General features: G+C 38.4%; 1 protein-coding gene across 2 annotated transcripts in view; it reads right to left on the bottom strand.

Annotated features, from left to right (window-relative positions):
* Window positions 1-3,268: 3,268 nt before the first annotated feature.
* Window positions 3,269-27,834, bottom strand: part of LOC106051815 (amiloride-sensitive sodium channel subunit beta-like) — a 44,798-nt gene continuing 20,232 nt past the window's right edge. For both annotated transcript variants that reach the window (XM_056031214.1, XM_056031213.1), the window contains exons 3-16: window positions 27,127-27,241; window positions 26,012-26,106; window positions 23,642-23,723; window positions 22,329-22,429; window positions 21,381-21,458; window positions 20,548-20,645; window positions 17,373-17,536; window positions 15,791-15,877; window positions 13,117-13,243; window positions 9,882-9,957; window positions 7,259-7,316; window positions 6,234-6,310; window positions 4,700-4,775; window positions 3,269-3,621 (exon numbers count right to left, since the gene is read on the bottom strand). In XM_056031214.1, coding sequence (XP_055887189.1) covers window positions 3,490-3,621; window positions 4,700-4,775; window positions 6,234-6,310; window positions 7,259-7,316; window positions 9,882-9,957; window positions 13,117-13,243; window positions 15,791-15,877; window positions 17,373-17,536; window positions 20,548-20,645; window positions 21,381-21,458; window positions 22,329-22,429; window positions 23,642-23,723; window positions 26,012-26,106; window positions 27,127-27,241 — 1,366 coding nt within the window. In that variant the 3' untranslated portion in view covers window positions 3,269-3,489. The remainder of the gene's footprint in view (window positions 3,622-4,699; window positions 4,776-6,233; window positions 6,311-7,258; window positions 7,317-9,881; window positions 9,958-13,116; window positions 13,244-15,790; window positions 15,878-17,372; window positions 17,537-20,547; window positions 20,646-21,380; window positions 21,459-22,328; window positions 22,430-23,641; window positions 23,724-26,011; window positions 26,107-27,126; window positions 27,242-27,834) is intronic.

Below are 27,834 nucleotides of genomic sequence, written 5' to 3'. Positions count from 1 at the left end.
TATATAAATTTAGTTAACTGAAATTCCTCCTGAAACAAGGGAAACAACTTTTATAAAACAAAGCTAAGTAAGGGGAAAGAACCGCGATTCAATTGCATTTATCTGAAAATTACAGTGCTTAGCTCCGTTACTGCTATATACTATATAAAACAAAATGAATTAATTAGAGCTAAATGACGCGGAATATAGTTAATTTTGTAATTGAATCGTGTATTGTTATCGACTACGACTAATTATGCAAAGTTTCAAAAGCGAAAGCGCGGTAAAAAATGTGTTAATGGGTATTAATAGGACTAGATCTATATATCTCTAGTACACATATAGATGTAACCACATCTCTCATTAAGTAGAGTTTATTTGCCTTATTTCAACATGAAGCAAAATAACTAATCTCCGACAAAGAATTAACTCATTGTTTAATTTCTTTGATTCATGTCTTGCCAGGTCTAATAAATAATCGTTCAAAGTTTTAACTCGATGCGAGAATTAGAAGTGGGAGAAAAAAAAACATGTTCAACCTTTTTACAACACAAACAGACAGAGTGAGTTGATATAAGCATAATAAATAACATGTCAAGTAACAGCAGGCTTACAGTAATTCTGTATAAATGCTACTAAGAGAATTTTTGTAACGTAAACCTTCTTTAAGATGGAGATTTAAAAAAATCCAAAACAACTTTTACATAAAAAAAAAAACAACAATAGACCTGCAAAAAGAACATATCGGAAGACCATTAGATAATATAGATTGTGTTTTAATTTTTTTTAACAAATCTAAATAAATTTATTTAAGTCCTAGCTTATAATTCTTGATGGAAAGAAAATAAGATCGACATAAAAGACTCGAACTCCAGATCTCTATGATTTCAATGACTCTCAAGGGAAATTAAAATTGTTTCGGTGTTTATATTTTCCCAAAGGCTGCAGCCTATTAGGACAAACCAAGCCATTGGACAAAGATACACCTTTTTAACACAATCGTCATCCCAACAGCAACAAATGTATGTGAAACATGGAAGTCATCTGTCGAAATTGAGAAAAGAGGCTTAAAAAATGGCTGAGACGGATTTTGGAAGTCAATTATAGAGATCGGATCTCAAACAATAAAATTAGAGCTGGGTGGACCCACCCTAATGATAGAGTCATCAGTTTGTTGTGGGACTACTGTATTAAATGAACATTTACGCAGAATTTCAGCACGATTGGTCAAACGGTTTTTGATTTGTTTTCGGTACAATCATCCATGCATACATTTCAATTTGCTTTATATATTAGATATAGTATAGTGAAATAAACATTATTATAAAAAGCTAGTCGATTCTTAAATGGATCTCATTCACCAATCGCAAGTAAACACATTTAGCCACGTCCTAATATTGACAAAACAATGAAAAATACGCATCACGTGACAGCCACTATGGATAGCATACTTTGTATAGAAGAAATAGAGAATCACGTGGCTAAATGTTGTTTGTTTACGAATGGCGAATGAGGTCCATTATAGTCAGCATTTCTTGCCTCAAACGGGAGGGAGAAAGAGGGAAGTGAGAGAGGTAAAGAAAAAGTGGGAACAGATTAAACGGAATCGAAAGAGAGAGAGAGAAAAAAACTCAAATATAAATTTTAAACGCTATGTTTTTTTGTACAACCCTAAAACTCATTGAACAAGAAAATAAAGATATGAACGTAGGTATAGCAGTTAGGAGATACTTTCAGGCTCGCCAGGAGAAGATAAGATTTATCTCAGAACTGAAACATGTTAGTTATAATGTGCTTGCACGGGAGTCTTCTATGCCAATAAACATTGAACTTAAAAATAGAACCCCCAAAAAAGGGGGAGAGAATAAAAGCACTACGCTAGACGGTAGTATCATAAAAAATATAATGAAACACTACCATTTTTAAGCTAATGGAATTCATTCATCAATTGTAAACAAACAACATTTAGTCACGTGATCTTATTGATAAAACAATGGAAAAAAAAACTGTCACGTGACAACCATCATGAATTAAACATGAGATCGTAAATTGTATAGAAGAGATAGAGCACCACGTAGCTAGATGTTGTTTGTTTACGGTTGGTGAATGAGGTCCATTAATAAGAAATGAAAGTAATAATAAGGCTTGCCTTCGAGTCCAAACATTAAAATGTTCAACAGAGTTTCTCTCACGCTGGGGAAGTCTGGACACTCCCCCCCCCCCCCCCCCCCCCAAAAAAAAAAAAAAAAGGTTTCTCTGGTTTGTTATTGTCTATCCCACTTTGTTTACATGTGTACATCTGGTCCTCAATGTCCTTACCCTTCTTCATTATTGGGGTCATTTCTGTAGGCCACCTCCTGCGCTTTCGGTGTTAATGAGGAATGCAGTATTTCCCGTGGCTACGTAGCCCAAGCTGTGACCTACATATTTTGCCACATCGGGGGCCAAGCATGGCTATTGTCCGCCCATGCTCGTTATATTGCTATGTACGGACAGAGAGAACGAAAGGGAGCGAGGGGTAGGGAGAGAGAGGGGGAGAGAGTTACTGAGAGGGAGAGAGAGGGAGATGGAGAGAGAGGGAGATAGAGAGAGGGGGAGAGAGAGGGGGACAAACATGGACAAGAGAGATATAAAGAGGGAGGGAGAGAGAGAGGGAGAGAGAGAGGGGGAGAGAGTTACTGAAAGGGAGAGAGAGGGAGAGAGAGAGGGGGAGAGAGAGGGGGAGAGAGTTACTGAAAGGGAGAGAAAGGGAGAGAGAGAGGGAGAGAGAGAGGGGGACAAACATGGACAAGAGAGATTTAAAGAGGGAGGGAGAGAGAGAGGGGGAGAGAGTTACTGGGAGGGAAAGGAAGGGAAGAGAGAGGGAGAGAGAGAGGGAAGGAGAAAGAGAGGGGAGAGCAATAGTGAGGGAGAGAGAGATTAAGAGGGAAAGGAGGGAGAGAGAGGGAGAGAAAAGAAACATAGAAAGAGAGGAAGAGATAGATGAAGAACGAAGGAGTAAATGGGACTAAGAGAGAGATAGAGAGAACAGGAGAGACAGAAAGAAAGAGTGACATACTAAATGGAGCATAGAGAGAAGAGTAGATAGAGCTGGAGGGGAAAAAGAGGGAAGTAGAGTGAGCTTTTTTTCAAAAAAGAGACAGTCACGGTGATTAAAAAAATAGAGATATTGTATTAATGAAATAAATATTGTAACTAAAAATTGAGCAATGAAATATGAAAATATATATACAATAAATTAAAGGTTCAGCTGTTTTGAGTTCAAGTATAAAATCATTCTACCAACAAAAAAAAAGCATATGTCACAAAATGTATTAAACTGTAAACCATCGTAGAAATGGTTAGTGTGTTTTAGAATAATGCTTTTAATTACAAAACAACGACCAAAAAACATAAACATTAATTTAAAAAAAAAACATGTTTCATAACCAAATCTAAAGCATAAACTATTTAATGATAATCACAGATAGATGCAGCACTCGGGTTTCTAAAACACTTCTGCAGACATTTTCATTTGCGTCTGCCACAAATGACGCAATGCACCAGCTGGAAGAGAACATCAAAAAGCTCAAAGATCGCCAAGATGGACAAACCAATCCACAGACCAATGGTTCCTCCAAAGTCTGACAATAGTTGGAAGAGCTTAAAAAAAAAAAAACAGTATATAAGATCCAGTTAGCTTTAAATAATCAGTAGCTAGTATCATTAACTTAATGTTGAGTAAAGTTACAAACAAGATTATATACCTATAACTTATTGAAAAACAGGGTTACCAGGCCCAGAGGACAAAATAAGTTCAAGGCATTATAGAAGAGGACAAAAAATAGTACAAGTCCTTAAGGAAGAGGACAAAAAAAAAGAGTATGGTTAAGCGCTTGGCTTCTCAGACTGGAGTCTATGGTTCGAATCTCGTAATGACAGGGATTTTGATTTCCATGATTATCAGGGCGCCCCTGAATCCACCAAACTGTAATGGGTGCATGACTTTAGTTGGGGAAAGTAAAAGCTGTTGGTCGTTGTTCTGGCCATATGACACTCTGCTCGTAAACCGTTGGCCAAAGAAACAGACGACCTTAACATCATCCGCCCTACGAATCACAAAGTCTGAACGGGGAAAGTGAAAGCCTATAGGGCGTGTGTCAAATCATGTGCACAAATGGCAATTAAATTGTATAATTTCAATTCTAATAGCCATTTGAAAGTTTGCTGCTGATGCTTGTAGACATCCATTCTAAAACATTAACAAACTTTAACTTTTTTATAAGGAGAGATTACATTTTTGACACTAAAACCTGTATGTCTTTATGTTTTAACAATGTCTTACGGGGCAATGTACAGCCGACGAATCTAATGGTACGCAAGATAAGTTGTAAATTTCAGAAAGAAAGCAAAAAAAAAAGCAACAATATTATCCGAAATAAATTAATAATAATAAGGCTTGTCTTCGAGTCCGAAGATCAATAAGGAATGCTGTATTTCGCATGGCTGCGCAGCCACAATTGTGACCTACATATTTTGCCACGTCCAGGGCAAGCATAACCATTGTCACCGAAATACATTTAAAACCTACAACTTTATGCCGCAAGAAACAATGTATATATTTGAGCTGCAAAACACTGGTCTAAATAGTGCAAGAAACTGTGTCATATGAAAGCACTGGCCTACATATGAAAGCACTGGCCTACATATGATTTATGTCTCCAATAGTCTCCATACATACCTCATAATTTGGTTGCTCTGCTCGTTTCTCGAAGTTTAAATCTTGAAAGTAAATATTTAATTTGACGAAATTTTCTCTGCAGAAATAAAAGAATTTTTTTAAAAAAGGTGATCATTTGGAATAAATAGACTTAACTCTTTCTCTCCTTAACTATTTACCACATTCTGTTGGATTTAACGTTGGTATCGTCAGTTAGGAGAGAAAGAGTTAAACGAATAAAACTAAAGAAAATGTGTATCAGTTTCCAGTTTTCTCAGTTAAGAGGGCAACTGTGATATATGTATTTAGCATGTTCTAGGCCAGTACCGACATTCTAGAGCAATCTATCAGTGGTACACTTTGCCAGTTTGAGAGTTTGTTTTTTTACGCCTTTGGGAAAAGTTATTAGCTGATTGGCCACTAAGTGAAAACTCTGATTTTCAAAAGAACAAATTGTTACAAAATATAATCATCTTAAAGTTGAATTAGGCTATTTTAAACCTTATTTAGATATCGCTTGCGATTGTATAGTTTACATAGAGTTGAAGCTAGGTGCTGAAATAAATGATACATACATATATTAAACATAAAGCACTGAAGCTTCTATATGCAATGTGTTTATGTTGTCCACTTGTCTTTGTGAGAGATATACAATAAGATAGAGCCTAACGGCTGTCTGTGTCGGCTCTATCGAAGTTGTTAGTGAATGGATGCTGCGAAGGTGGGGGAGGGGCTAGCTCGTGACCTTTGACCACTGGGGTGGTTATTTGCATACGGGCGAAATGACTATGGATCAGAAGAATGTTTTTTTGGACATTCCGATGGTCTAGAGGTGCGTTAGCGCTAGGCGGTGGTGAAGCCAGAATCACAGGTTCGAGCCTCGGTCGGCGCATGCCCTTATTTTCGTAGCATTTTAATTCACTCCTTTCTCTCTTAAAAACTTGGTCCCTGATTGTATAGTTCGAACACCGCATCATCGTAAATAACACCGCACTCGACACATAATTTATCTTTGTATTCAGTAAAAAGTTGAATAAATGTATGAATAGTTTGTGCATCTTCTTATGTAAGGGTAAACTCTAAGAATGTTTTCAGCTATACAAATGGAAAATACTTGACTATCTTATTTTGATGATTACGTCCTATGCATTTCATGTGTCAATCTAGTCATGTATGCTGATCAATGACTTAATCTCTGCTGAGTCGTTGGTTTTCCTTGCTGATTCAGGCAACCCTTTCCAGTCTCTACATTTATTCTAGCGTACAAAAGTATGAACGACGTGGCAACCAGATATTGGTCTAAGCTGCCCACAGGTTGTGACGTTGCAGGTCATTGTTCTATAACGACTGGTCTCGCTCATATACGTTTACCGCGGCCTTTGAACGACATCTCCAAATGTCTTCTCCACCTACTGTCAAGGGCTCTCTCTTCTCAGTTATGGCAGGCTTTGTGAAACTTGCAGCCAAATAAGTAAATACAATTAAGCTTTTTTTTTTTTTGAGTCTATAACAATGAGACATTGCAAAAAGATCTAGGAATGAAAAAAGTACTTACTGTAAATCTTCACTATTTAAACCCCACAGTTCGTCACATCGATCTGACTTGTTACAAACTTCTTTAATCAAAGAACGCTGAGAGAAAAAATACATTATATAAATGAAGTTATTTTGGAGGCTGTATAATTAGTGTGAAATAGACTTAGTAATGACTATGTAAATAAAAGCAAATATAACAGAAATGTATTGAAACATTTCAATAAGTTTAGCCTACAAGTGCTAAGAAGGTAATCATAGTAATAAAGTCTTCTTCTAAATGTATATACTGTTTGTATATTCGTCCTGTAAAACAAATACATGTCTTTATATCTATTTTTTTTTTTACTTTGGACTACTAATTTATTGATCTAGATCAGCGGTTCTAAACCTTTTAAGCTCGGCGACCCCTTTTTACACCCCCCCCCACCACTTAGGCGCGGACCCCCCTCCCCCGACACACACATACAGCAATAGAAGAGTAGGCAATAACAATCCATGTTTTCGATGGTCTTAAGCGACCCCTGGCAAATGGTCAATCGACCCCCATAGGGGGTCGCGTCCCACATGTTGAGAACCCCTGATCTAGATTACGATCTAATCGATTTATATCTAGTGATAAGGTAATGTCTTCGATTCTGAAAATTAAGGACGAGTGCAGTGTTTCACATGACCAGACAAGCCCAGTTGCGACCTGAATATTTTGCCACATCTAATGCTGAGAAGGCGTTGCCTATCGGGGGACAATTTAATTATTTTTTTTTCTGCGCCTGTTTTCGTCATGGGCTTTTCTTTAGGTCTCAAATGTGGGCCACGTGATTACCGTGAGATCTATCCAGCTGCCTCATTCATGGGCCATCTGTTACAAGATGCTTTCTCCTATCCCAGCGATGTAATTCTATGACATTGATTTAAGTGTATCTTAAAAAAAAAATCTAAATGATATATATCTAGATCTCATAAATTGAAATTTGAGACAGATATAGATCTAATTTTTTTAGACATCTGATAATTTCAATTTGATTAATCAAGAAAAATGTCTCTTACCGCCATTGCTTTACTAGGCCACTGCTTGGTAGAAATACTTTTGTCATAGATACTCTCACTTTGAAATAAAAAAATGCAAAACATTTGAAACAAATGTATAAATTAAATCAGCGGATATTATTAAAGATTTTCACGCATGATTTCTCTATTTTCATTTGATGTCGCACCGTACAGTTATGACGTAAATGTAGGCTTGGAGTCGATTTGGATAAGTGGTAAACGTCTGTGACCTAGAAATAGGATAGGTCATAAGACCAGTGACCTGTACTGTACTGGCAAGTTAGTCCAGTGGTACTTTGTGGTCCCCATTATATTATCTAGGCTAATAACTATAGCCTCTAGATGTACAAAATTACTGAGACAGACAAGTAATAATTCTGAGATTTCAGTTGCAACAAAAAAAAAAAGGAGTTTATTTACAAACAAAAGAAAAAGATCATGAAAAATATAAATGGCAATAAAGGCTCACCAAAAGAAAATGACATAATGAAACAAAACAAAGTAGCAAGACAGTTTCCGGTCAATATAATGAAAGGACCACCATCATAGAGGCACAATAATGTCTTATGCCGAAAAAACAAAAAGATGGGTTACAATAATATCATACATGCATGAACAATGAAATGACGTCATTCATGAGACACACTACTGTCTCGTATCTAAACAAAATATGTCTTTCAAAAAAAAAACATACAGGAGAGGATAAGAGACTAAGTAGACCTATACCATTTACATAAATCAATTTAGTACTAACAAATTGATAAAGTCTACTTAGCTCCACTGGCGGATCCAGGGGGGGGCGGTAGGGGCGATCGCCCCCCCCCACTCGGCCGACCCCCCCCCCCCCCCGAAGGGGGGGGGCGGACGAACTTTAGTATAGGATTCACACAATTTGTATACGAATTTATTACTTATGTTAAAAATATATACTAATTATTTATATTTCAACCTATTTTTAGATTATTTCGCCCCCCCTCTAGTATGTTGGCCGATTTGGTGGGGTCGGGAGGGGGCGATGGTATCAATCCCGCCCCTCCCCTTAACTTTCGAGTGGGGGGGGGCGGTCCAATTTATTTGTAGAAATCACAGCCTGCTAACAAAATCAATTAAATATCTATATCCTTGTAACTTGTTATTGATATTTTAACCGATCTTTATATTATGTCGTTCCCTGTTTGCCGATTGGTGGGTGGAGGGGACGAATACCTCTTCTGCCCTTCCCACCTAAACCCTTTGAGTGGGGGGGGGGGCGGTCCGTTTTTATTGAGAAATCATAGTTTGTGAACAAAATTAGTTGAATTAATATATAAATTTTATATTACGTCGGTCCCTTTCTGGTATTTTGGCCGATTCGGTGGGGTGAGGTGGGGGGGGGCGATTGCAAGTACTGCCCTCCCCACTCTAGCCCTCTGAGTGCTAGGGGGGGGGCGGTCCTAATTTTGTGGAGAATCATAGTTTGTGAATAAAATTAGTTGAATATCTATATAATATAAACTACGTATTGATATGTGACCCATTGTAAATATGTCGTACCATACTCTAATCTCAAATTGTATCATTAGAAAATTTAAATGAAAAAGGGTTGTACCAGGTGGGAGGGGCGATACATGCAATCGCATTTCCCCCATCGGACAAATCAATACTTTTTCTTTTTGTATTATAGTTAAGAAATTACAAAATTAAAAAAAATCTGCCACTAATATAATTTATATATACTATAAATTAAATTCTTATATCGAGTCGCCCCACCCCTATTCTTTAATGCAAAATGCAATCTTTAGCAGAAATTAGTAAAGGAGCGAGGATTAATCGTTTTCACTCTAGTTGTTTTGATTTCCGCCGAAGGTTGAGAAATGCTGCTTTTTTTATTCTCATATTTATATATATATATATATATATATATATATATATATATATACATATATATGTGTGTGCGTGTGTGTGTGCGTGTGTGTGTGTGTGTGCGCGCGCGCGCGCGCGCTGTATGCACGTTTATGCGTAGGGTTAGGGTTTACTGGGCGTTAGGGTTAGGGTTTGGAAAAAAATCGCCCCCCCCACTCCAAAGTTCTGGATCCGCTAGTGCTTAGCTCATTATCGAAATACTCTTCCCACAACAGTGGCACACTCCTCTTGAGTAACACAACAATAGTACAACACAAGTATGAGTTAAACAATATATAGATTTAATTCAAAATACACTGGTCAGTAGAAAGACTCAAGAGAGAGTGGCAATTGTAAACAATTGACAGGGACTTAAATCAAGTAATAAAGGGGACTAACTCTAATAAAAAAAAATAAAGGTAGCCACCCTTATTGTCCCTCTTGTCACAGCGTCTTTGAGTACCCCCCATTAGTTGGGGAAAGGTGGCTAGTTATTGTGCTTGCCCACATGACACCCTCGTTAACCGTGAGCCACATAAACAGATGGCCCTATCACCATCTGACCTATAGTCCTCATGGTTTAAAAGTGGAACTTTTCCTTTTTTTTCTTTTAATATGTAAGCCTACATTCATTGAACATTAATACAAAACGATTATGTGCAAACATCATACAAAATATTTTCAGTTTTTCTCAACTTGTAAAGATTTTAAAAGAAATGAATTAAAGGGAGTAGCAAGATACCTGCAAGGATTGTTACAGTTACATGTCGAGTCCTCATCTTTGTAGTTTTTTGTAACATTCAATCTGCATTTAGTTTCTGTTAAAGTAGCAGAAGTAAAACATTTTTAATAAGAGTTACATAACAATATATATTATTTACTTATATATATAAAGTAAAGTTCACCTTTCAGACCTTGTGGTCTATAGGGCAGATGATGTCAATGTCATCTGTTTCTGTGGCCTACGGTTAGCGAGGGTGTCATGTGGCCAGCACAACGACCAACCGCCTTTACCTTTCCCTAATTAATGTCAGGTACCCATTAGAGCTGGGTGGATTCAGAGGCGACCGAAGATCCCGAAATTAAAAATCCCAGTCTTCACCAGGATTCGAACCCCGGTCCCCGGTTCGGAAGTCAAGCGCTTTACCGCTCAGCCACCGCGCCTCCACTTATTTATATAATTACTATTATTTACGTCCGCCCACCTAATTTCCTCATCAATATATATCATTAGATCATTTGATTCTTATCCATTCCTAAATCTATAGCTCCTCCTTCGTGGAAGAAGATGAACACATTGCTCATTTCCTATGAACACGAAGATGACTGTAGGGTCCAATCCTTGCTTTAAGAAGCCGGCCGCATACGTGGCATGGGTGGGTTAGGTCAGTTGCGGATAGGCCTGCCTCTCCCAGCTTTTGTTGGTTCTGCTCTCTATCACGCTGGCCACTCTCCTTGCTTCGTATCTCGTGACTCCGACACTCACAGCTTCACGCCACGAGGAGCGATCGAGAGCTAGCGCTTCCCAGCCGTGAATGCCAATATCACACTCCTTGAAGGAGCTCTTAAGAATGTCTTTAACGCGCTTGTATTGACCCTCCTGGGAGCGCTTTCTTACACAAAGCTCCACCTAAAGAAGTCGTTTGAGAAGGTGAATGTTTGGCATGCGGACTACTTGTCCCGCCTAAGCTAAACGTTAGCTAAATCTAATTATTTGATATATATGACAATAGATCTGATAGTTAAATACATTTTCTCTTAGGTTTTACTTCCCTAGGCTTAGACAAGAGTAGGACACACACAAAGAAGTGCGGCTATTAACCTACAGGTAAAGGGGATTGTTTGTGGCAACAGGGCGTGTCCACCTACCAAGGAGTCATGACTGCCCGAGACGAATCGTTATAGACGGTCCCAACTCTGAACTGCGACCAGCAACCTGTGGGACGTTTAAAGTTTAGACCAATAGCTCGTTGCCAGGTCTCAGGTCTGGCGGGAGAGTTAATGTACTGGCACTAGAACAAGATCAGTTTTTCTTCTTTCCACATGATAGCAAGACGTGAAAACAAAATATAATGGTGCCAAAATAAACACAGACCATTTTATACTAGTATACTTAATACTAATGAAATTTAATAATAATAATAGATTTAGGAAAACAAGTATAGATATCTATATTAAAGCAATAGCTCAATAAATTAGGAAATAAAAAAAAAAAAAAAGAGATACATACAATAACTGTGACAGCTCATTAACATTTTGTTATAACTGTACTGGCGGAGTGATAGAGTTAATTAATTATTTTTGTGACCAACTGACACACGTAACATAAGCAATGTCACGAGCTGCATGGCAGTCAGCCGTGTTAATGGACAAGGGACGGTACTGGTATGAATGTGGCCCGTGATACGGTCATGTGATCAAAAGCCTTCGAGGATAACCAGACAGAGTGTGTAAGGCAGTTGAGTTCAGCACAGCGTGGAGACCGGGACTATGAGTCTACAATAAAGTTAATCCGGGGTGGAGTGAGTCCTTGAGTGAAGCAGTACGCGTCCAGGATGAATACGACCAGGGGTTCTCGACCTGTGGATCCTGACCTCTTTGGGGGTCGAATGACCATTTTCAAGGGGTCGCCTAACACCTTCAGACATTTTGGTATTTCGTCTATTTTTTGTTTTAATTTTTTTTCTTTCTTTGTTGGCCTCCTTCAGTCGTAGAACGACCATGGTTCATCTCAAAGCACACTTCCTCGTGTGGCTGTGGAGCCCTATTTTGGAGAGACACTCCCGTCCACACATAGCGCAGGTCAAGGTGGCTTTTGCTTCGGTGGTAGAGGAGCTGGCCATTTTCGCATTTTTACGTTTTTCTTCCTGAGCTGAGACCCATGTTCTTTCACTGTCCATAGCTTTCTTGGACACTGTCTCTCTCCATGTGGTGTGGTCTAGAGCTATGTCTTCCCAATGGTCAGTATTGATGTTCACTGATTTGAGGTCCCGTTTTATTACATCTATGTAGCGGAGTTAGGGGCGACCAGTTTTTCTTGAGCCAGTCGCGTTGTCCGTAGAGGATGACTTTCGGGATGCGATTGTCCTCCATCCGGCAAACATGTCCGAGCCAGCGCAAGCGACATTGTCTGAGGGCTGTAAAGATGCTGGGAATACCTGCTCGCGCAAAGAATCTTTTTCTTTCCATGTGATTTTCAAGATCCTACGGAGACATCTCTAATGGAATGAGTTCAGTTTTCTCTCTTGCTTTGCGTAGGTGGTCCATGATTCACTGCCATACAGTAGTGTACTCATAACGCATGCCTTATAGACTTCCATTTTGGTCACTGTAGTGAGCTTCTGGTTTTCCCAAACTCTTAGCCTGAGTCTAGCGAAGGTCGAGGCAGCCTTCCCTATGCTTTTTTTTAAATCTCCTTTTCTTTGGTCATACAATTTCTTAAGTGTTGTAACAAGCACATTTGTACCATAAATGGTATACACTAAAGATAAACTTTTTTTTTGTAATTAAGAACAAATATATTTTACACTTTATAAAATTACATAAAGGTTTTACTAAGTAAATACAGCATAGAAATCAGATATATACATTTTAAATATGATTATGATTTTATAACATTAGCTAAATCACAATCAGGGCCTACCTAGGTCAATGAACGAAATAAATTTTATGGTTGGGGGTCGCCGCTTAGTGGAGAATCGTATAAGGAGTCGCCAAGCTAAAAAGGTTGAGAATCGCTGAGATAGACAGCAGAGTTTAGTACGGCAGTACATAAATGTACTGTGTAACATTTGTAGTCAGATTATTGTGTTACCAATTGTGTAGTAATGGCTTTTATTTATTTATTAAACGACCATATTATTTTGGAACTCTTGTTGTCCCGTTCTTGGGTTAGATGTGTTCTGTTGCGCAGTGGTTACAGAAGGCCTGCTCAGGGGAGAAAATCGTAACAATATTAAATACTAGTAGATACTTACGCTCAGAACCTGAACAAGCTTTCAAAGTGGAGGAAACATTAAGCAATGAGTTCAGTCCCTTGAAGTCCTTGTCATAACATGAGCAGTTCTGGATGATAATTGACAACGCACACTTCTTCTGACACAGCTGGTAGAGGAGTGAATGAAAAAAATGAGATAAACTCCACAGAAAAGCTTGATCTTGAGGACAAGGGGAAATTTATGTGACTTGGGCGCCACAGGTCATCATCATTATCAAACTCCATTTGAGTGAGGGTTTGAGAGGTTCAAATCCTCTCTTGTAAAAGCCCTATACAGAAACCTTGCAGTATTGCGTAGTGCTTAAATGTCGCCATACAGGTCGAGAATTTTTGGTTTCCCAGACCTGTCGAGACGGAGATCAGGAAGTCTGGGGCAGTTAAACAGAATATGAGACACGGTTTCCTTTTCTTCCACGCAGTGGGGACACCGTGAGTCAAAATTTGGCCATAGCCATGAAAAATATGAGCCAACAGGACAGTGGTCTATCCTGCTCTGTGCTATAATAGCTTGCTTAGGCCTGGACAGCCTCCACCACAGGAAAGTGCGGTCAAGGGGGCACCACAGGTAAAAGTTTTTTGAAACGGTGTGCACTAATGTGAGGGAGGGTACCCCATTGTGTTTGGTTAAGTTACGATTATTATACGTTTGGGATTCAAATTATTCTATTTTCAAATTTTCAAGAGCTCGCAAAGACATTCCTTCTGGGAACAGTACCAGGAAAAAAGAAAAAAAACGCAGACAGAGAAAGTGAAGACAAAGCTAAAAAATGAGCGGGCTGAGAATGAAAGAGATTCTATCCAAATTTTTTTCTCTCATTCTCTCCACGTGCTAAGCTTGTTCGCTAGAAAGTGCTGTGGAGGCTCGCTGGAGGCAGATTCTGTCCATGTGCTAAGCTTGTTCGCTAGAACGTGTTGTGGAGGCTCGCTGGAGGCAGATTCTGTCCACGTGCTAAGCTTGTTCGATAGAACGTGTTGTGGAGGCTCACTGGAGGCAGATTCTGTCCACGTGCTAAGCTTGTTCGCTAGAACGTGTTGTGGAGGCTCGCTGGAGGCAGATTCTGTCCATGTGCTAAGCTTGTTCGCTAGAACGTGCTGTGGAGGCTCGCTGGAGGCAGATTCTGTCCATGTGCTAAGCTTGTTCGCTAGAACGTGCTGTGGAGGCTCGCTGGAGGCAGATTCTGTCCACGTGCTAAGCTTGTTCGCTAGAACGTGCTGTGGAGGCTCGCTGGAGGCAGATTCTGTCCACGTGCTAAGCTTGTTCGCTAGAACGTGTTGTGGAGGCTCGCTGGAGGCAGATTCTGTCCATGTGCTAAGCTTGTTCGCTAGAACGTGCTGTGGAGGCTCGCTGGAGGCAGATTCTGTCCATGTGCTAAGCTTGTTCGCTAGAACGTGTTGTGGAGGCTAGGTGGAGGCAGATTCTGTCCATGTGCTTCGCTTGTTCGCTAGAACGTGCTGTTGAGGCTCGCTGGAGGCAGATTCTGTCCCATCAGACTAACGTCTACCATAACAAACTTCTCCATGATGTTTGCCACGATGAAGCCAATACTAGACTTCATTCGCGAAAAAACAAGCTTTGCTTGGCTGTAAAGTCACTTAGAGTTACGTCTAAAATTTAAGAGCTCTATTTATACATAACACCAGCGTCACTCTTGTGACAAGACAGATAGAGACTAAGAAGAAGTGATGACCTTAGCACTGAAAGAAAAACATAACCAAATGTAAAATGACGGGCGTCACGTTTAGTCCTAAGAAGTGATAATTGAGATAAACTAAACCACTGTATCTACAAATACACAAACACTTAACCGAATAAAATTCCATACGCTAGGAGATTGATATAGAAGTTCTCTTTCCTCTCTAGTGCTATTGAGCATGGAACGGGTTTCTTGAATCAGACAGGAAAACAATGACTTAGGAGAGTTTAAGTCTTTATTTTACATGCACGACTAGACTGACACGTAAGAAGTTATTATCTTCTATTAAAAAGAAACGTCCGTAAATTATAAGATAAGACTGCCAACAACAACAATTTAAACCACCATTATAATTACCAGTAATTATACTGAGAAATTAAATTTTGTATTAGTGAATGTTGAGAAAAATGTAAGTTTTTTCCAGTCTTTCTAATAAACACATAACTATTGTACCAAGCTCTACTCTCTATCTCTAAAGTGAGATCGATCACAACAAATCCTTGCTTTTATTCGACCATGTTCCTGCTTCGACTAGACAGATTGTCTTTCGGTTGTCTTGATGGTCGTGGGTTCGAACCCTGCCCTCTGCCATCCCCCGTCAACCTGCGGGAGGTTTTGGACAATGAAGTAAATCATCTTCCACTCTGAAGGAGCATCCGAAACAGGTCAAACATTTTACAAACATTTTACAGCAGTATAGAAGACTCTAACAATTTAACGTCACTCAACCACTCACCCACCGCGACCCCCTCTAAACCGCATAGCTACCTATTAAGAGTCTCTATTTCGATAACTGCCTACAGGCCATACGGAAAACTTTACCTAGCGATCAACCCAGAAGTCATCAAAAGAGATTTGACCACAGTGCACTGAGCAGGCTATACAATGCAAGTTGCGGTATAAAAAAAAAAAATAATAGTTTTTCGTATTTTTAATTAGTTAAGATAATTAAGTACTTACACTTCTGGTATAACTATAGGTCCCAAAATCCTGGTCACCATTATTTGTGCATTTGTTGTAGGGATCGCCTAGACGTTCAATTTGTATCTGTAGGAAGCATTAATGTGTATTAAAGTAATTTTTTAACTCTAAAAGATGAACATTTTTATGTAGATATTTTATTCATTTGGCGATTTCAGCGATAGTACCTAATATTAAATACTAAAATAATAAAGGGGTAAAAATTAGTGGAAATGTACACCAACGTTCTGACGGGAAATGAACAAAAAATAAAGGTACATTTATAAGCATGTAATGATGGCTGCCTGGTCGTGCGGTTTGCGCGCTGGACTGTCGTTCGGATTTATCGACGGTCGAGGGTTCAAACCCTGCCCCCGTCGTCCTGCGGAAGGTTTGGACTAGGAAGTAAACTATCTTCAACTCTGAAGGAACATCCGAAACATGTAAAACATTTTACAATGAGCGTTTATTTGGTATGGTCAGTATGATAATCTCAGTAAAGTCCCAGCAAGTTGTACGAAATCGTCTGTAACATATTAATTGGTGCAATCAAATTTTATAATTGAAAAAAAAAAAAAAAAAAAAAAAAAAAAATCGTATATCGTATAAGTAACATGTAATGAAATGATAACGACTAGTATACCAATACCATGGCTTTATTCGACAAAATTAGACTACAGTAAACAGTGAATGAAACCAGCACGTCTAGCATACCACTGATGCAGTCTATACACACACACACACTGGACATGAAACACACACAATGGCCATGACCTTCAGACACGCTGGACGCACGCAGAAAATCAACTCAGTTACACTACATAACATAAAAACATTTTCGTTTGACGACATATATATATATATATATATATATATATATATATATATATATATATATATATATATATATATATATATATATATATATATATATATATATATATATATATATATATAAACTAGACCTTGACCTTGATACGGCGATATCAAACATGTTTAATTAACAATTAGCATTAAAAAGTACGTCCTTCAATCGTAATAGGATAACGGCCCCATTTGTCATTCAGCAGGATTACTGCCCCTTTCGTCATTCAGCAGGATGACTACCCCTTTCGTCATTCAGCAGGATTTCTGCCCCTTTAGTCATTCAGCAAGATGACTGCCCCTTTAGTCATTCAGCAGGATGACTGCCCCTTTAGTCATTCAGCAAGATGACTGCCCCTTTAGTCATTCAGCAGGATGACTGCCCCTTTCTTCATTCATGATATTGTAACATAGTGTATCATAGTATTCCTCATTCGTCTATGCAAGTTTAAATACTTTATCCTTCATTCTATTTGACAACGCGGCTCGTCCATTTATTCAAGTTTAAAGTTTAAAGTTATTGTAAAAAGTACATTGTGTAGCAGTCATTGACTACTTCAATGGCCTGCCAAGGTAAGAACCCGGTAAATTGAAGTCATTGAGTAGCTAATTCTGCAAAACAAACCTTGACATTCCTCAATACACCAATGTTGCGAACACATTCGCATGACTCACTTAAGTGAGTTGACATACTTTCGTTCAGCCAAACGCCACTGACCTGTTTAAGACTTATGATGGTTTGTGACCCTGCTGCGATGGGGATGCCCTCCTCTTCCACAAACGGGTAAGAGCCCTGAGGGTGAATGACGATCTGAGCGCCTTTACCTCCTGTTATACCGGGGAGGTACTCATCAAGTTCGAGGAACAACACCAACTCCAGTCCTGAGGAGACAGAAGAGAATTCTGGATTTCCATCCTTGGACTCACCAATGTTAAGTCTTGACATAGCAAAATATATCCAATCGCAAAAGTAAAACGAGTTTCCCCAAAATGAATGTGAAAAATAAATTAATTTAACACCGTCCACTCAAATTCTGGTGCATAGAGTTTATCTTGCTTAGTACTATCGAGAGAACTTACGTTTACACATATATAACTGAGATGGCTATTTACAGAGTTCGATAATGACGGTTTACCATTATATACATATATGTGTATAGCTCCTCTTTCGTGGTCGAAGATGAGCACATATCTCATTTCCTATGGACTCGAAGATGGCTGTAAAGTCCAATCCTCGCTTTGAAAAACATGTGTGGCATGGGTGGGTTAGGTCAGTTGCAGATAGGGCCTGCTTCTTCTCTCAACTTTTGTTGGTTAGGCGCTCTGGCCACTCTTCTCGCTTCAAATCTTGAGACTCCGAGACTCACAGCTTCTCGCCATGAGGAGCGATCGAGAGCTGGTGCCCAGGCACTGCCAAGCGACCACATGGTCTGGGCCGCCTACGTGTAGGTTTGTAGCTACGGCTGCCAGTGTATCCACACCATTAACCATTTACCATTAACCATTTACCATTAACCATTTACCATTAACCATTTACCATTAACCATTTACCATTAACCATTTACCATTAACCATTTACCATTTACCATTTACCCCAGTCATGTACGCTAAATGTGATTATCACTGATAATCAGCTGATAGTTTATGCATAGTTAACCTTTCATTGTATATGCACTGTTTATGGTTAGAGCGAATGTTTTCCCACGTGGTCGTGATGTCCCTTAAGAAATGAGTTGAAGCAGGGTTTTAGATAGGATTTGTGTGTGTGTGCGTAGTAAGTAATTTGTTGTTCAATGGACCTCATTCAGCAATCGTAAATAAACACATTTAGCCACGTCATAATATTGATAAAACAATGAAAACTACGTATCACGTGACAGCCACTATGGATTACATAATTTGTATAGAAATATAGAATCACGTGGCTAAATGTTGTTTGTTTACGATTGGTGAATGAGGTCCATTGTAATGCTTTGGGATATCCGATACAGTTTGGGATCAGTAGCACCGCACTCTCTAACCAAAATGTAGTGTGGTATGCCACAATCTGCCTAAAGGTCACCAGCTCCTGATTTTTCCTCAGGGTTGTCTTTTCCTGTGTTTGGGTATAGCCGCAAGGCAGCGGAGGTTTGGATTCAGAATTTTCCTTCTCCAAGATGGATAGCCAAGCAAGGCTAACCAGCCCCTCCTGCCCGAAGCTTACTGGTTTGGGTATAGCCGCAAGGCAGTGGAGGTTTGGATTCAGAGTTTTCCTTCTCATAGATGGGTAGCCAACCAAGGCTAACGAGCACCTGCTGTCCGAAGCTTACTGGTTTGGGTATAGCCGCAAGGCAGCGGATGTTTGGATTCAGAGTTTTCTTTCTCGTAGATGGGTAGCCAACCAAGGCTAACGAGCCCCACCTGCCCGAAGCTTACTGGTTTGGGTATAGCCGCAAGGCAGTGGAGGTTTGGATTCAGAGTTTTCCTTCTCCAAGATGGATAGCCAAGCAAGGCTAACGAGCCCCTCCTGCCCGAAGCTTACTGGTTGCTCGCCTTTGCCCCTTCTCCTGTCGGTGGTAACGGTTCCGCCAGGCTCAGTAACTGAGCCACACGTGAAGGGCAGAAGTCGGACTAGTTGTCAGAGACTGGTAGAGACGCCTGCCATTTGAAGCATTCTATAGGTAAAGATGGGCTTAAGACCATTACCAGTTCCGGCGTTAACAACCTTGCTTTAATTGTTCGCAAATGGTTTGTTTAGGGTCTGTCAGAGTTTATTCTAAAAAAAAACAAGCACTGGAATTTAGATTTAAAGGATTGTAGTGTAACTGAGTAGTTTTATTTTCTGCGTCAGTCAAGTCCATACTACTTCATCAGTTAAGTGAAATGTGTTTGTGCCTGTTCACTATTTACTGTAATCTTGTTAAATAAAGCCAAGAAATTGCTAATTCTAGAAGTGTTGTTTTTAGTACAACGATTATAAGAATGCACTGGAGTTTCGAACTCGAGAGATATACAAAAGAACAGAAGTCTCTTCATTCATAAAACTTAAAAGACCAAAATCTATTCACTATCTCCTCCACCAATTATAACTTTTTCAGACTTAATATTTAACACACTAGATTGAACAATTTTATTGGTTGAAAATATTGATCATTGTTATGGTGGGTCCGGAAAGTCCGGCCTGAGGACGTACTTTCCGGCTCCTCAAACGTCTGCCTTAAGAGCCTTGGAGAATCGGTTACATTGAACTAAATGACTAATGGTGGCGATCCGGACAACCGCAACAATCCTCATCCTCCTCTTCATCATCAAACTCCATTGAGGGATGGTCCGAGTCGCTCAAATCCTCTCTTGCGAAATCCCCGGACATAAAGCCTCTAGTTGTGTGCATCGCGCTCTACACCATTCGTCATAGAAGGCCCACTGGCCTGCAACGACGCAACCTGTGGGCAGTGGTGAGCAATAGCGCTTTGCCACATCACAGTTTCGTAAGACCTGGCAACAAGCTATTCGTCCCCACTGCCCACAGGTCGCAACGTCGCAGGTCAGAGTTGAGGCCTTCTATAACAAATTGTCTCGAGCTCAGGTATGTCATCATACAGGTCAAGAACGTTTGACTTCCCATAGCCGTCGGGACGGAATTCCGCAAGTCTGGGGCAGTCAAAAAGAATGTGAAACACGAGTTCATCTTCCTCCCAGCAGTTGGCGCTCCATGAGTCAAAATTCGGCCCCCAGGCATGGAAATTATTAAACACAAGTGATCTAGCTTTTTGTGTTTAGGTCTAAATATACATTTGTCAACAACATTTTTTTTTAGCTAGATCTATATATCTTTAGTTTGTTTTGGTTTTAGTCGAACTGTCATAAATCTATTACTTATAATGAAATTAGGGCAAAATGATAAAACGCATTACCTCCATCTGGTCCATTCTTCGATGCTGTATAATTTTTGTATTCTATAGTGTAACAATTGCCAAAACTAGAAGTTGTAGTCACTGTGAAGTTTTTGAAGCTAAATTAAAGAATACAGTCTAATGTTAGTCAACACGTTGTGGTCGAGAGGCTACCTAGAAGGGGGCTCGAGGTTCGACACCCGTCTCGGCCAGAGTTGCGTTTACTGAGTGCCTAAAGGCAGCACGGAAAACCAACTCTTAGATACCCCCTCCCCCCCCCCCCCCCCCACTGGTCCACAAATGATATTGGACCAAAGCGCTCTGAGCATGCTATAAGCATGAAAGTAGCGCAATATAAAAGGTATAATAATATAATGATATTAAAAAATAATTTATACTATTGTAGAGTAAAATCTATGAAGCATATCTTTTAAATCAAAGCTAATCTGGAACTTGTACACTCCATTAATTGTTTGTGTGTGTGTGTGGAGATTTTAAATGCTAATGAACCTAATTTTAAAAACAAAACATTAATTAAGTGGAAATCGGATGCGTGAATATATAGTTCTGTGATTAATTAATATCCCATTATAAAGAAAATCAGAGAAATGATTTTCCATTATTTCTAAACTTTGAAGACTAAAGATCATTACTTTTCTAAGACAGAAAAGACTGATTTGTCTAGATTTGGAGCGACTTCCCTTACAGCTTGAAAAAGAGTTTACGTACATAAAAATCTATATATATATATAGGTCTGTGAATCGATCAATCGCGGATAAGAATTTGTTTCCGGTTTTCAGTCTAGATATAATATATAAGTCTATGCGTAAAAGAATGACAAATTAAGACCTACTTGCGACACGGCTTACGTCCTATCGTACATTGTACTATTAGATCTTCCAGTGTATGTCCAACTTTTCTTTGCGTCTCTCTGTAATATGATAGATAATCATACTGAATTTAGTTAGGCATATAATAAGCATGAAAGATGCGAAATATAAAAGCGATTAAAACAAACTTTTATTATAAGCTTAAACAGAGAAGACTACGCTGGCTCGGTCATGTCACTCGCATGCCAGATGGAAGAATCCCTAAATACATCCTATACGCTGAGCTTGCAGAGGGAGCTAACCCTAGGACAGATACATACACATGCACGAACTGTGGCAATTTCTGACGTTCCAGAATTGGCTTGATCAGTCACTCCAGATTCTGCCCCATCTCAAGACGTAACCAAAGCCAGTGACTTATCTGGGAGAATCCATTGTCTTCCGAGACAGAAGGAGCCATAGTAAAATGAAGAATTGTTGAAATTATTTTAAAGGACACACACCTAGACTAGATAAGTACATTGTACCCTCACAAGAGAGATGTACAGTACTTACTAAGACTTACTCGAGGCACGATGCAGCTGTGAGAAGAAAGAAGTTCACCTTTCAGACCAGGCTATAGGCCAGATGATTTAAAGGTCATCTGTTTCTTTGTCCAATGGTTAACGAGCAGGATGTCATGTGACCAGCCCAACGACCAACCGCCGTTACTTCCCCCAACTAAAGTTAGGTACCCAATAGAGGTGGCGCCATAACAATCCTGAAATTCAAAACCACGGTCTTCATCGAGAGTCAAACAAAAAATATGGACTGATGCCCCAATTTCAGCAGACTGATCGAACTTTGTTTTTTGCTTACATCCACATCACACACTTAATCATTCACAGCCACAAACATACATACAAGTCACTCACACACACTTAAACTCACACATTCTCACACAAAAAGAAGGGAAAATATTTGTTACTCACACGTCCATCTGACTAAATAATTCCTGGAACTGCGACTCAGCTTTGGAGAATATGGAAGCATCTACTTCATCGTCTTCACTCTGTGTCACAGAATCATCTACCTAGAAAAAAAAATATAGTTCGTTGCAGAACTTTGCTGTATGTGAGAACGATACAACATACCATGAACTCGAGTCCCTTTTTAAATATAAGTTTAAAAATGGGTGTAAGGCAGTAGGCATAGAAACATAGAAACCATCTAATGTTTTTATTCGCTCATTTTTATTTATCCCAATCGAAAGTGAAAAACAAAATTGTCCATAATTACAATTACTTGTGATAATTAGTTTTTAGAATACTAAAGCAATTTACCCTTATTCCGGAGCTGGACATCAAAAAATGGAGCAGAAATTCTTTGCGATCATTCTATTTTTAGAACTTTTAAGAAAGAGTGAAATAAAATGTGAATCAGTTCAGCACGCTAAACGCACGACCAGGCATTGCTGTTAACCTTATAACAAACTAATAGCCTATTATTGATAAAGAGATTAATTACACATTACGGAATGACAACTACCGGATATGTACAATATGTCAGGCGATTTTAGATAATCTTTTGGCATTGATTTGTAATTAAAAGAAGCAAAAACAAAAAAGAACAGGTATCGAGCTTGTACTTCTGCACCGTCTAGTCAATGTCCCAGTACATTTACAAACAGAGCTATTGGCATTTTTATTTAAATAGAACTGGAATGAGGTATGATTTAGCACTCTTAAGATCTATATCTACTAGATCTAGATTTATAATCTAAATTTAGAATAATTTAGATGTAATTTAAATAAGATTTAAGTACAAAAAAAGTCTAGATAATCTACCAATAGACTGAAAGCAACATTAAATTTAGAAATAGTATATTAGTTCTAGTATTTTATAACATTGCAATATTATCAAATAAGCTGACGATGGTTTATAAGAGTTTTCTAGCATTTCATTTAAAGAATTCAATCCATATGACGTCAAAGGAAAAAAAATTCCATTATGCCACAATAGGCTAGTTAGACTAAAAATGTCTTTATTAACACGAGAGAGTTAACGAGGGTTCATAGACATTGATGCACCTAGTTCTAATACCATCTTATCTTACAAAATACGGAAAGTGTGAAAATCAGATATTAAAGACAAGTTGTGCAGTAAAATTTTTATAAATAAAATTCATTTGACGACTTTATTGAAGGGAGTAGACGTAACAACATTGTTTTTAAACCCTATTTCGGACGGGTTCAAAAATTAACTAGTACATTTCAAACGTAGAAAACAGGAAGTGAACTTTTACCGTGGGGTAATCATCGTAAAAATATTCCTGATCTTCATATTGTGAAGAGTTGTCTAGAAAGTCCAAGGCCGAGTCAAAGTCACTGAAACAAAGAAAAATGTTTCATGTTTGATTGTACAATCTCTAGGAAAGGAAGGTGAAAACATTGCAACATTAAAATGACCAATTCAAAGATGATATGTTTATGTACTGTCCAAGATGATTGATTTGCCTTCAACACATACAGTGTGATAAAATTTCCACCAGTGGTTGGAGGAAGTCACTAATTGCTTTCCGACCGGTTGGTCGTTGTCCTGGCCACATGATACCCTCGTTAACCGTAGGCCACAGAAACAGATGACTTTTATGTCATCTGCCCTATAACCTTGAGGTTTGAAAGGGGAACTTTACCTTTATGAAAATAGCTATATGTTTACACCATATGGTTTACACATAGACATAAATAAATATAGACTGGCCGAAGGAAGTTACTTCATGTAACTTGAAAACATGTATATCTATTGTATTCGGATTTCCGAATTATGAAAATTTTCATGATCTTCATTCTTAGAGATTTAAAAAAAACACTAGTGAAAATAATGTAATACTTATATAGGTTATGGCTGAAATAGATATGAATACTTAGCGTTTATACTGTTCATAAATGCTGTATAATAAAGTATACAAAATTGCAAGTCACAAATTTTCGTTTCATAAAACTCTTTAATCGGCCAGTCTATATTTATTTATGTCTATGGGTTTACACTTAGGGGACATTACTCGCAATTATTTTCTAAAAGTAAATTGGCAGAAGTCAGGATTTTCCACGAAACCATCACTATCATCCCCTGACCCTCGTAGAGGTGCTGTAACGGTTGTTTCGAGACCGAGTCCCTCAACTCTTCCCGGTCAGCAGCTGTCCTTGACATGATACATCGAGAGAGGCCTTTCTTGCATGTTGGTTGGGCGTCCCTTGCTTTGCGATCTTTCCACTGTATCAGGAAGGCTGATTTGACTGTGAGTCATGTCTTACAATATGACCAAACCAGCTCAGCTTTCGACTCTTCGCAGTTCTTACATTGTCGTTTGTTGTAAAATGTGTGACAACCTTCGGATGTTCCTTCAGAGTTGAAGATAATTTACTTCCTAGTCCAAACCTCCTTCAGGACGACGAGGAGTGTCAGCCGTCAGGGTTTGAACCCCAACCATCAAGACGTCCGAACGACTGTCCTGCGCGTACACCGCACGATAAGGCATCCACCTTGATGTTAGTCCGCAGTTTTCTGTTGAATTTACTCTCTAAGGCAGTGATTCCCAAAGTGGTCTATATAGACTCCCAGGGGTCTGCAAAGACTTCCAAGGGGACTACGAAAGTGAAAAAAATGAGATGTGTACGGGTGTTTATGACATTGAATATCACTTTGGTAGGTCGTGACTTTAGTTTTGAATTATTTCATACACACATGTGTGGTATGAACCTTACGAAATCCTTTTAATTTTTAATACACAAGTCAGGCTAGTGATAGTAATTATTTAGAAACTAAATCGTATGCTCTTAAGCAAGTAGTGTTGTATTTATATATGTATATAACATGGCTTATTCTGTCTCGGAAGGCGATTGATGCTCCCAGGTGAGTCACTGGTTTTTGGTTTCGTCTTGAAGCGGGCATAATCTGGTGTGGCTAATCAAGCCAATTCTGGAGCGGCAGATTTTACCACAGTTCGGCTAGCTGATAGGGCAGCTTTTTTTTTTTTCTATCTCTTGACTGATGCAGCTTTATTTCTTTTGCTTTCAGCGATAATCGTGCCAGCACGCACAGTCCGTCTCCATGCACTCTGTCTTGTCTATTGTCTCCCCCATTCTTTCTTTGATGCCTGTGCTTCTCAGGTATCGCTTGCAGACATCTCTATATGCTAGTCTTGTTATATATTTTATTTCGAAAACTACTATTTTCTTTAAAATTTTATGGTATGTGTAAATAAATGAAAAAAAAAATCTCAGCTCATTGGCCACATAGGAAAAACTCAAGGTCGGCCGTTATATATGTTATAAAAATGTTTCATTTTCGTAAAATTAATTTTGGCTTTTAAATCTAAAAAAAGAATTTCCGCTCTCGTTTCCTATAAATAGACACACGAACGTTTCCGAAATGAGCTCGGGAAACAAATCATTCCACCGAGTAAGGCTCGGTCACTTGGTTCTAAAAACTTAATTAGCAATAGAAGAGCAAGGGTATTTCATACTATTATTGCTATTTTCAGTACTTGAGTTCAGTAGAATCATTTACACCTTCGGTTAATAGCATTTTAATATCTCAGATTAGTGAAATCATCGACGCCATGATATATGATATGATATGTTACACCTGTTGTTAATCATAATATAAATACCTTATAGAATTATAATCGTTCGCGTCTACAATTTGCTTGTAGCTTGTGCTGACTTTCTCCACCAAATCCTGAATTTCAGCTGAAGCCAAGTCTTGCTGAAAAAAAAAAAAAAAAGTAAAACATAAAATAATTAAAAAGAAAAAAAAACTTTAAACGAAATGCAATTGTATCAATTAGTTTGTATCAGTCAAGTAATTACATTTGTATTAGATCTAGACTACAAATAATCAATCTGTCAGATTGTAAATATTTTTTCCAAATTGTTTCAGTTTACTGATGTTTCTTGCTTTTAGCTTTACCAATATGCTATGATCCTATCACTTGTCAGCACCAGTTGTGGAAAAGGGGTAAAGCACTTGGAACTGAAAGTCCCGTGTTCGAATCCTGGTGAAGACTATACGTTTACCACTTCGGGGGCCGATTTTGAGCTTGTATTTCACACAAACTGTCTTTGTAACCTTGTTTTTAATTGATTCTTATATCAGGTAATAGAAATAATTGCGAATAGTTTCCACTTGATCCGAAATAGGATGTGGGAGAAATAGCGTAAACAAACTTTTTTACTAGACAGACAGACAGACAGACAGAGTTGAAATAAGGCGTTGTAAAAACGAAACAAGGACTAATATAGAAAAGAAAAACATTGAGTATGTTTCCTCCAAAAGGGGTCCCGGGTTAGAATCCTGGTGAAGACTGGGATCTTTAATTTCGGGATCTTTGGGCGCCTCTGAGTCCAGTCCACTCAGCTCTAATGGGTACCGGACATTAGTCGGGAAAAAAGTAAAAGCGGTTGGTCGTTGTGCTGGTAACATGACACCCCCCGTTAATCCTTGGCCACAGAAACGGATGACCTTTACATCATCTGAAAGGGGAACTTTACTTTACTGAATGTTTCTGCATGCTGTTGTTTAAATGTCTTTAATACGGACTCACACTTTGCAACGTCCGGTCTGTTAAAAGTACCCGTGGCACCTCCGACGTTGAAACAGAAGATCAAAATTCAATACATATTCAGTACAGTAGTTACGCTGAGGTGGTCAATTGTAGTCAAACTGAATTTCCATTGGATTGGACCCATAAAAAATGATCTTATCTAATCTTCAAGTATAACTTACTTTTGAAAACCTCATAATGTTGGCGTTACATATGGTGACAGCGGGGAAGGGCAGGTTGCTGAATGACATGTCAATCTCGGCGTGCTTCTCGTACTGGAAAAATTTCGTGAACAAGCTGTGAACATAAACTGAACTAATGAATCTAATTCTAAACTGAACTAATGAATCTAATTCTAAACTGAACTAATGAATCTAATTCTAAACTGAACTAATGAATCTAATTCTAAACTGAACTAATGAATCTAATTCTAAACTGAACTAATGAATCTAATTCTAAACTGAGCTAATGAATCTTATTCTAAACTGAACTAATGAATCTTATTCTAAACTGAACTAATGAATCTTATTCTAAATTAAACTAATTAATTTTATTCTAAATTGAACTAATGAATCTTATTCTAAACTGAACTAATGAATCTAGTTCTAAACTGAACAATTGAATCTAATTCTAAACTGAACTAATGAATCTTATTCTAAACTGAGCTAATAAATCTAATTCTAAATTGAACTAATTCTAAAGTAAAATAATTATTCTTATTCTGAAATGAACTAATGAATGTTATTCTAATGTGAAGTAACGGATTTAATTCTTAAAAGAACTAATGAATCTAATTATTAAGTGATTTAATTAATCTTATTCTAAAATGAACTAATGAATCTTATTTTAAAATAAATAATAGCATCTAATTCTAAAATGAACTAAAGAAT

This window comes from Biomphalaria glabrata, chromosome 5 (assembly GCF_947242115.1).
Source record: "Biomphalaria glabrata chromosome 5, xgBioGlab47.1, whole genome shotgun sequence".
Taxonomy (NCBI): domain Eukaryota; kingdom Metazoa; phylum Mollusca; class Gastropoda; family Planorbidae; genus Biomphalaria; species Biomphalaria glabrata.
This window is presented reverse-complemented; position numbering and strand designations above follow the sequence as displayed.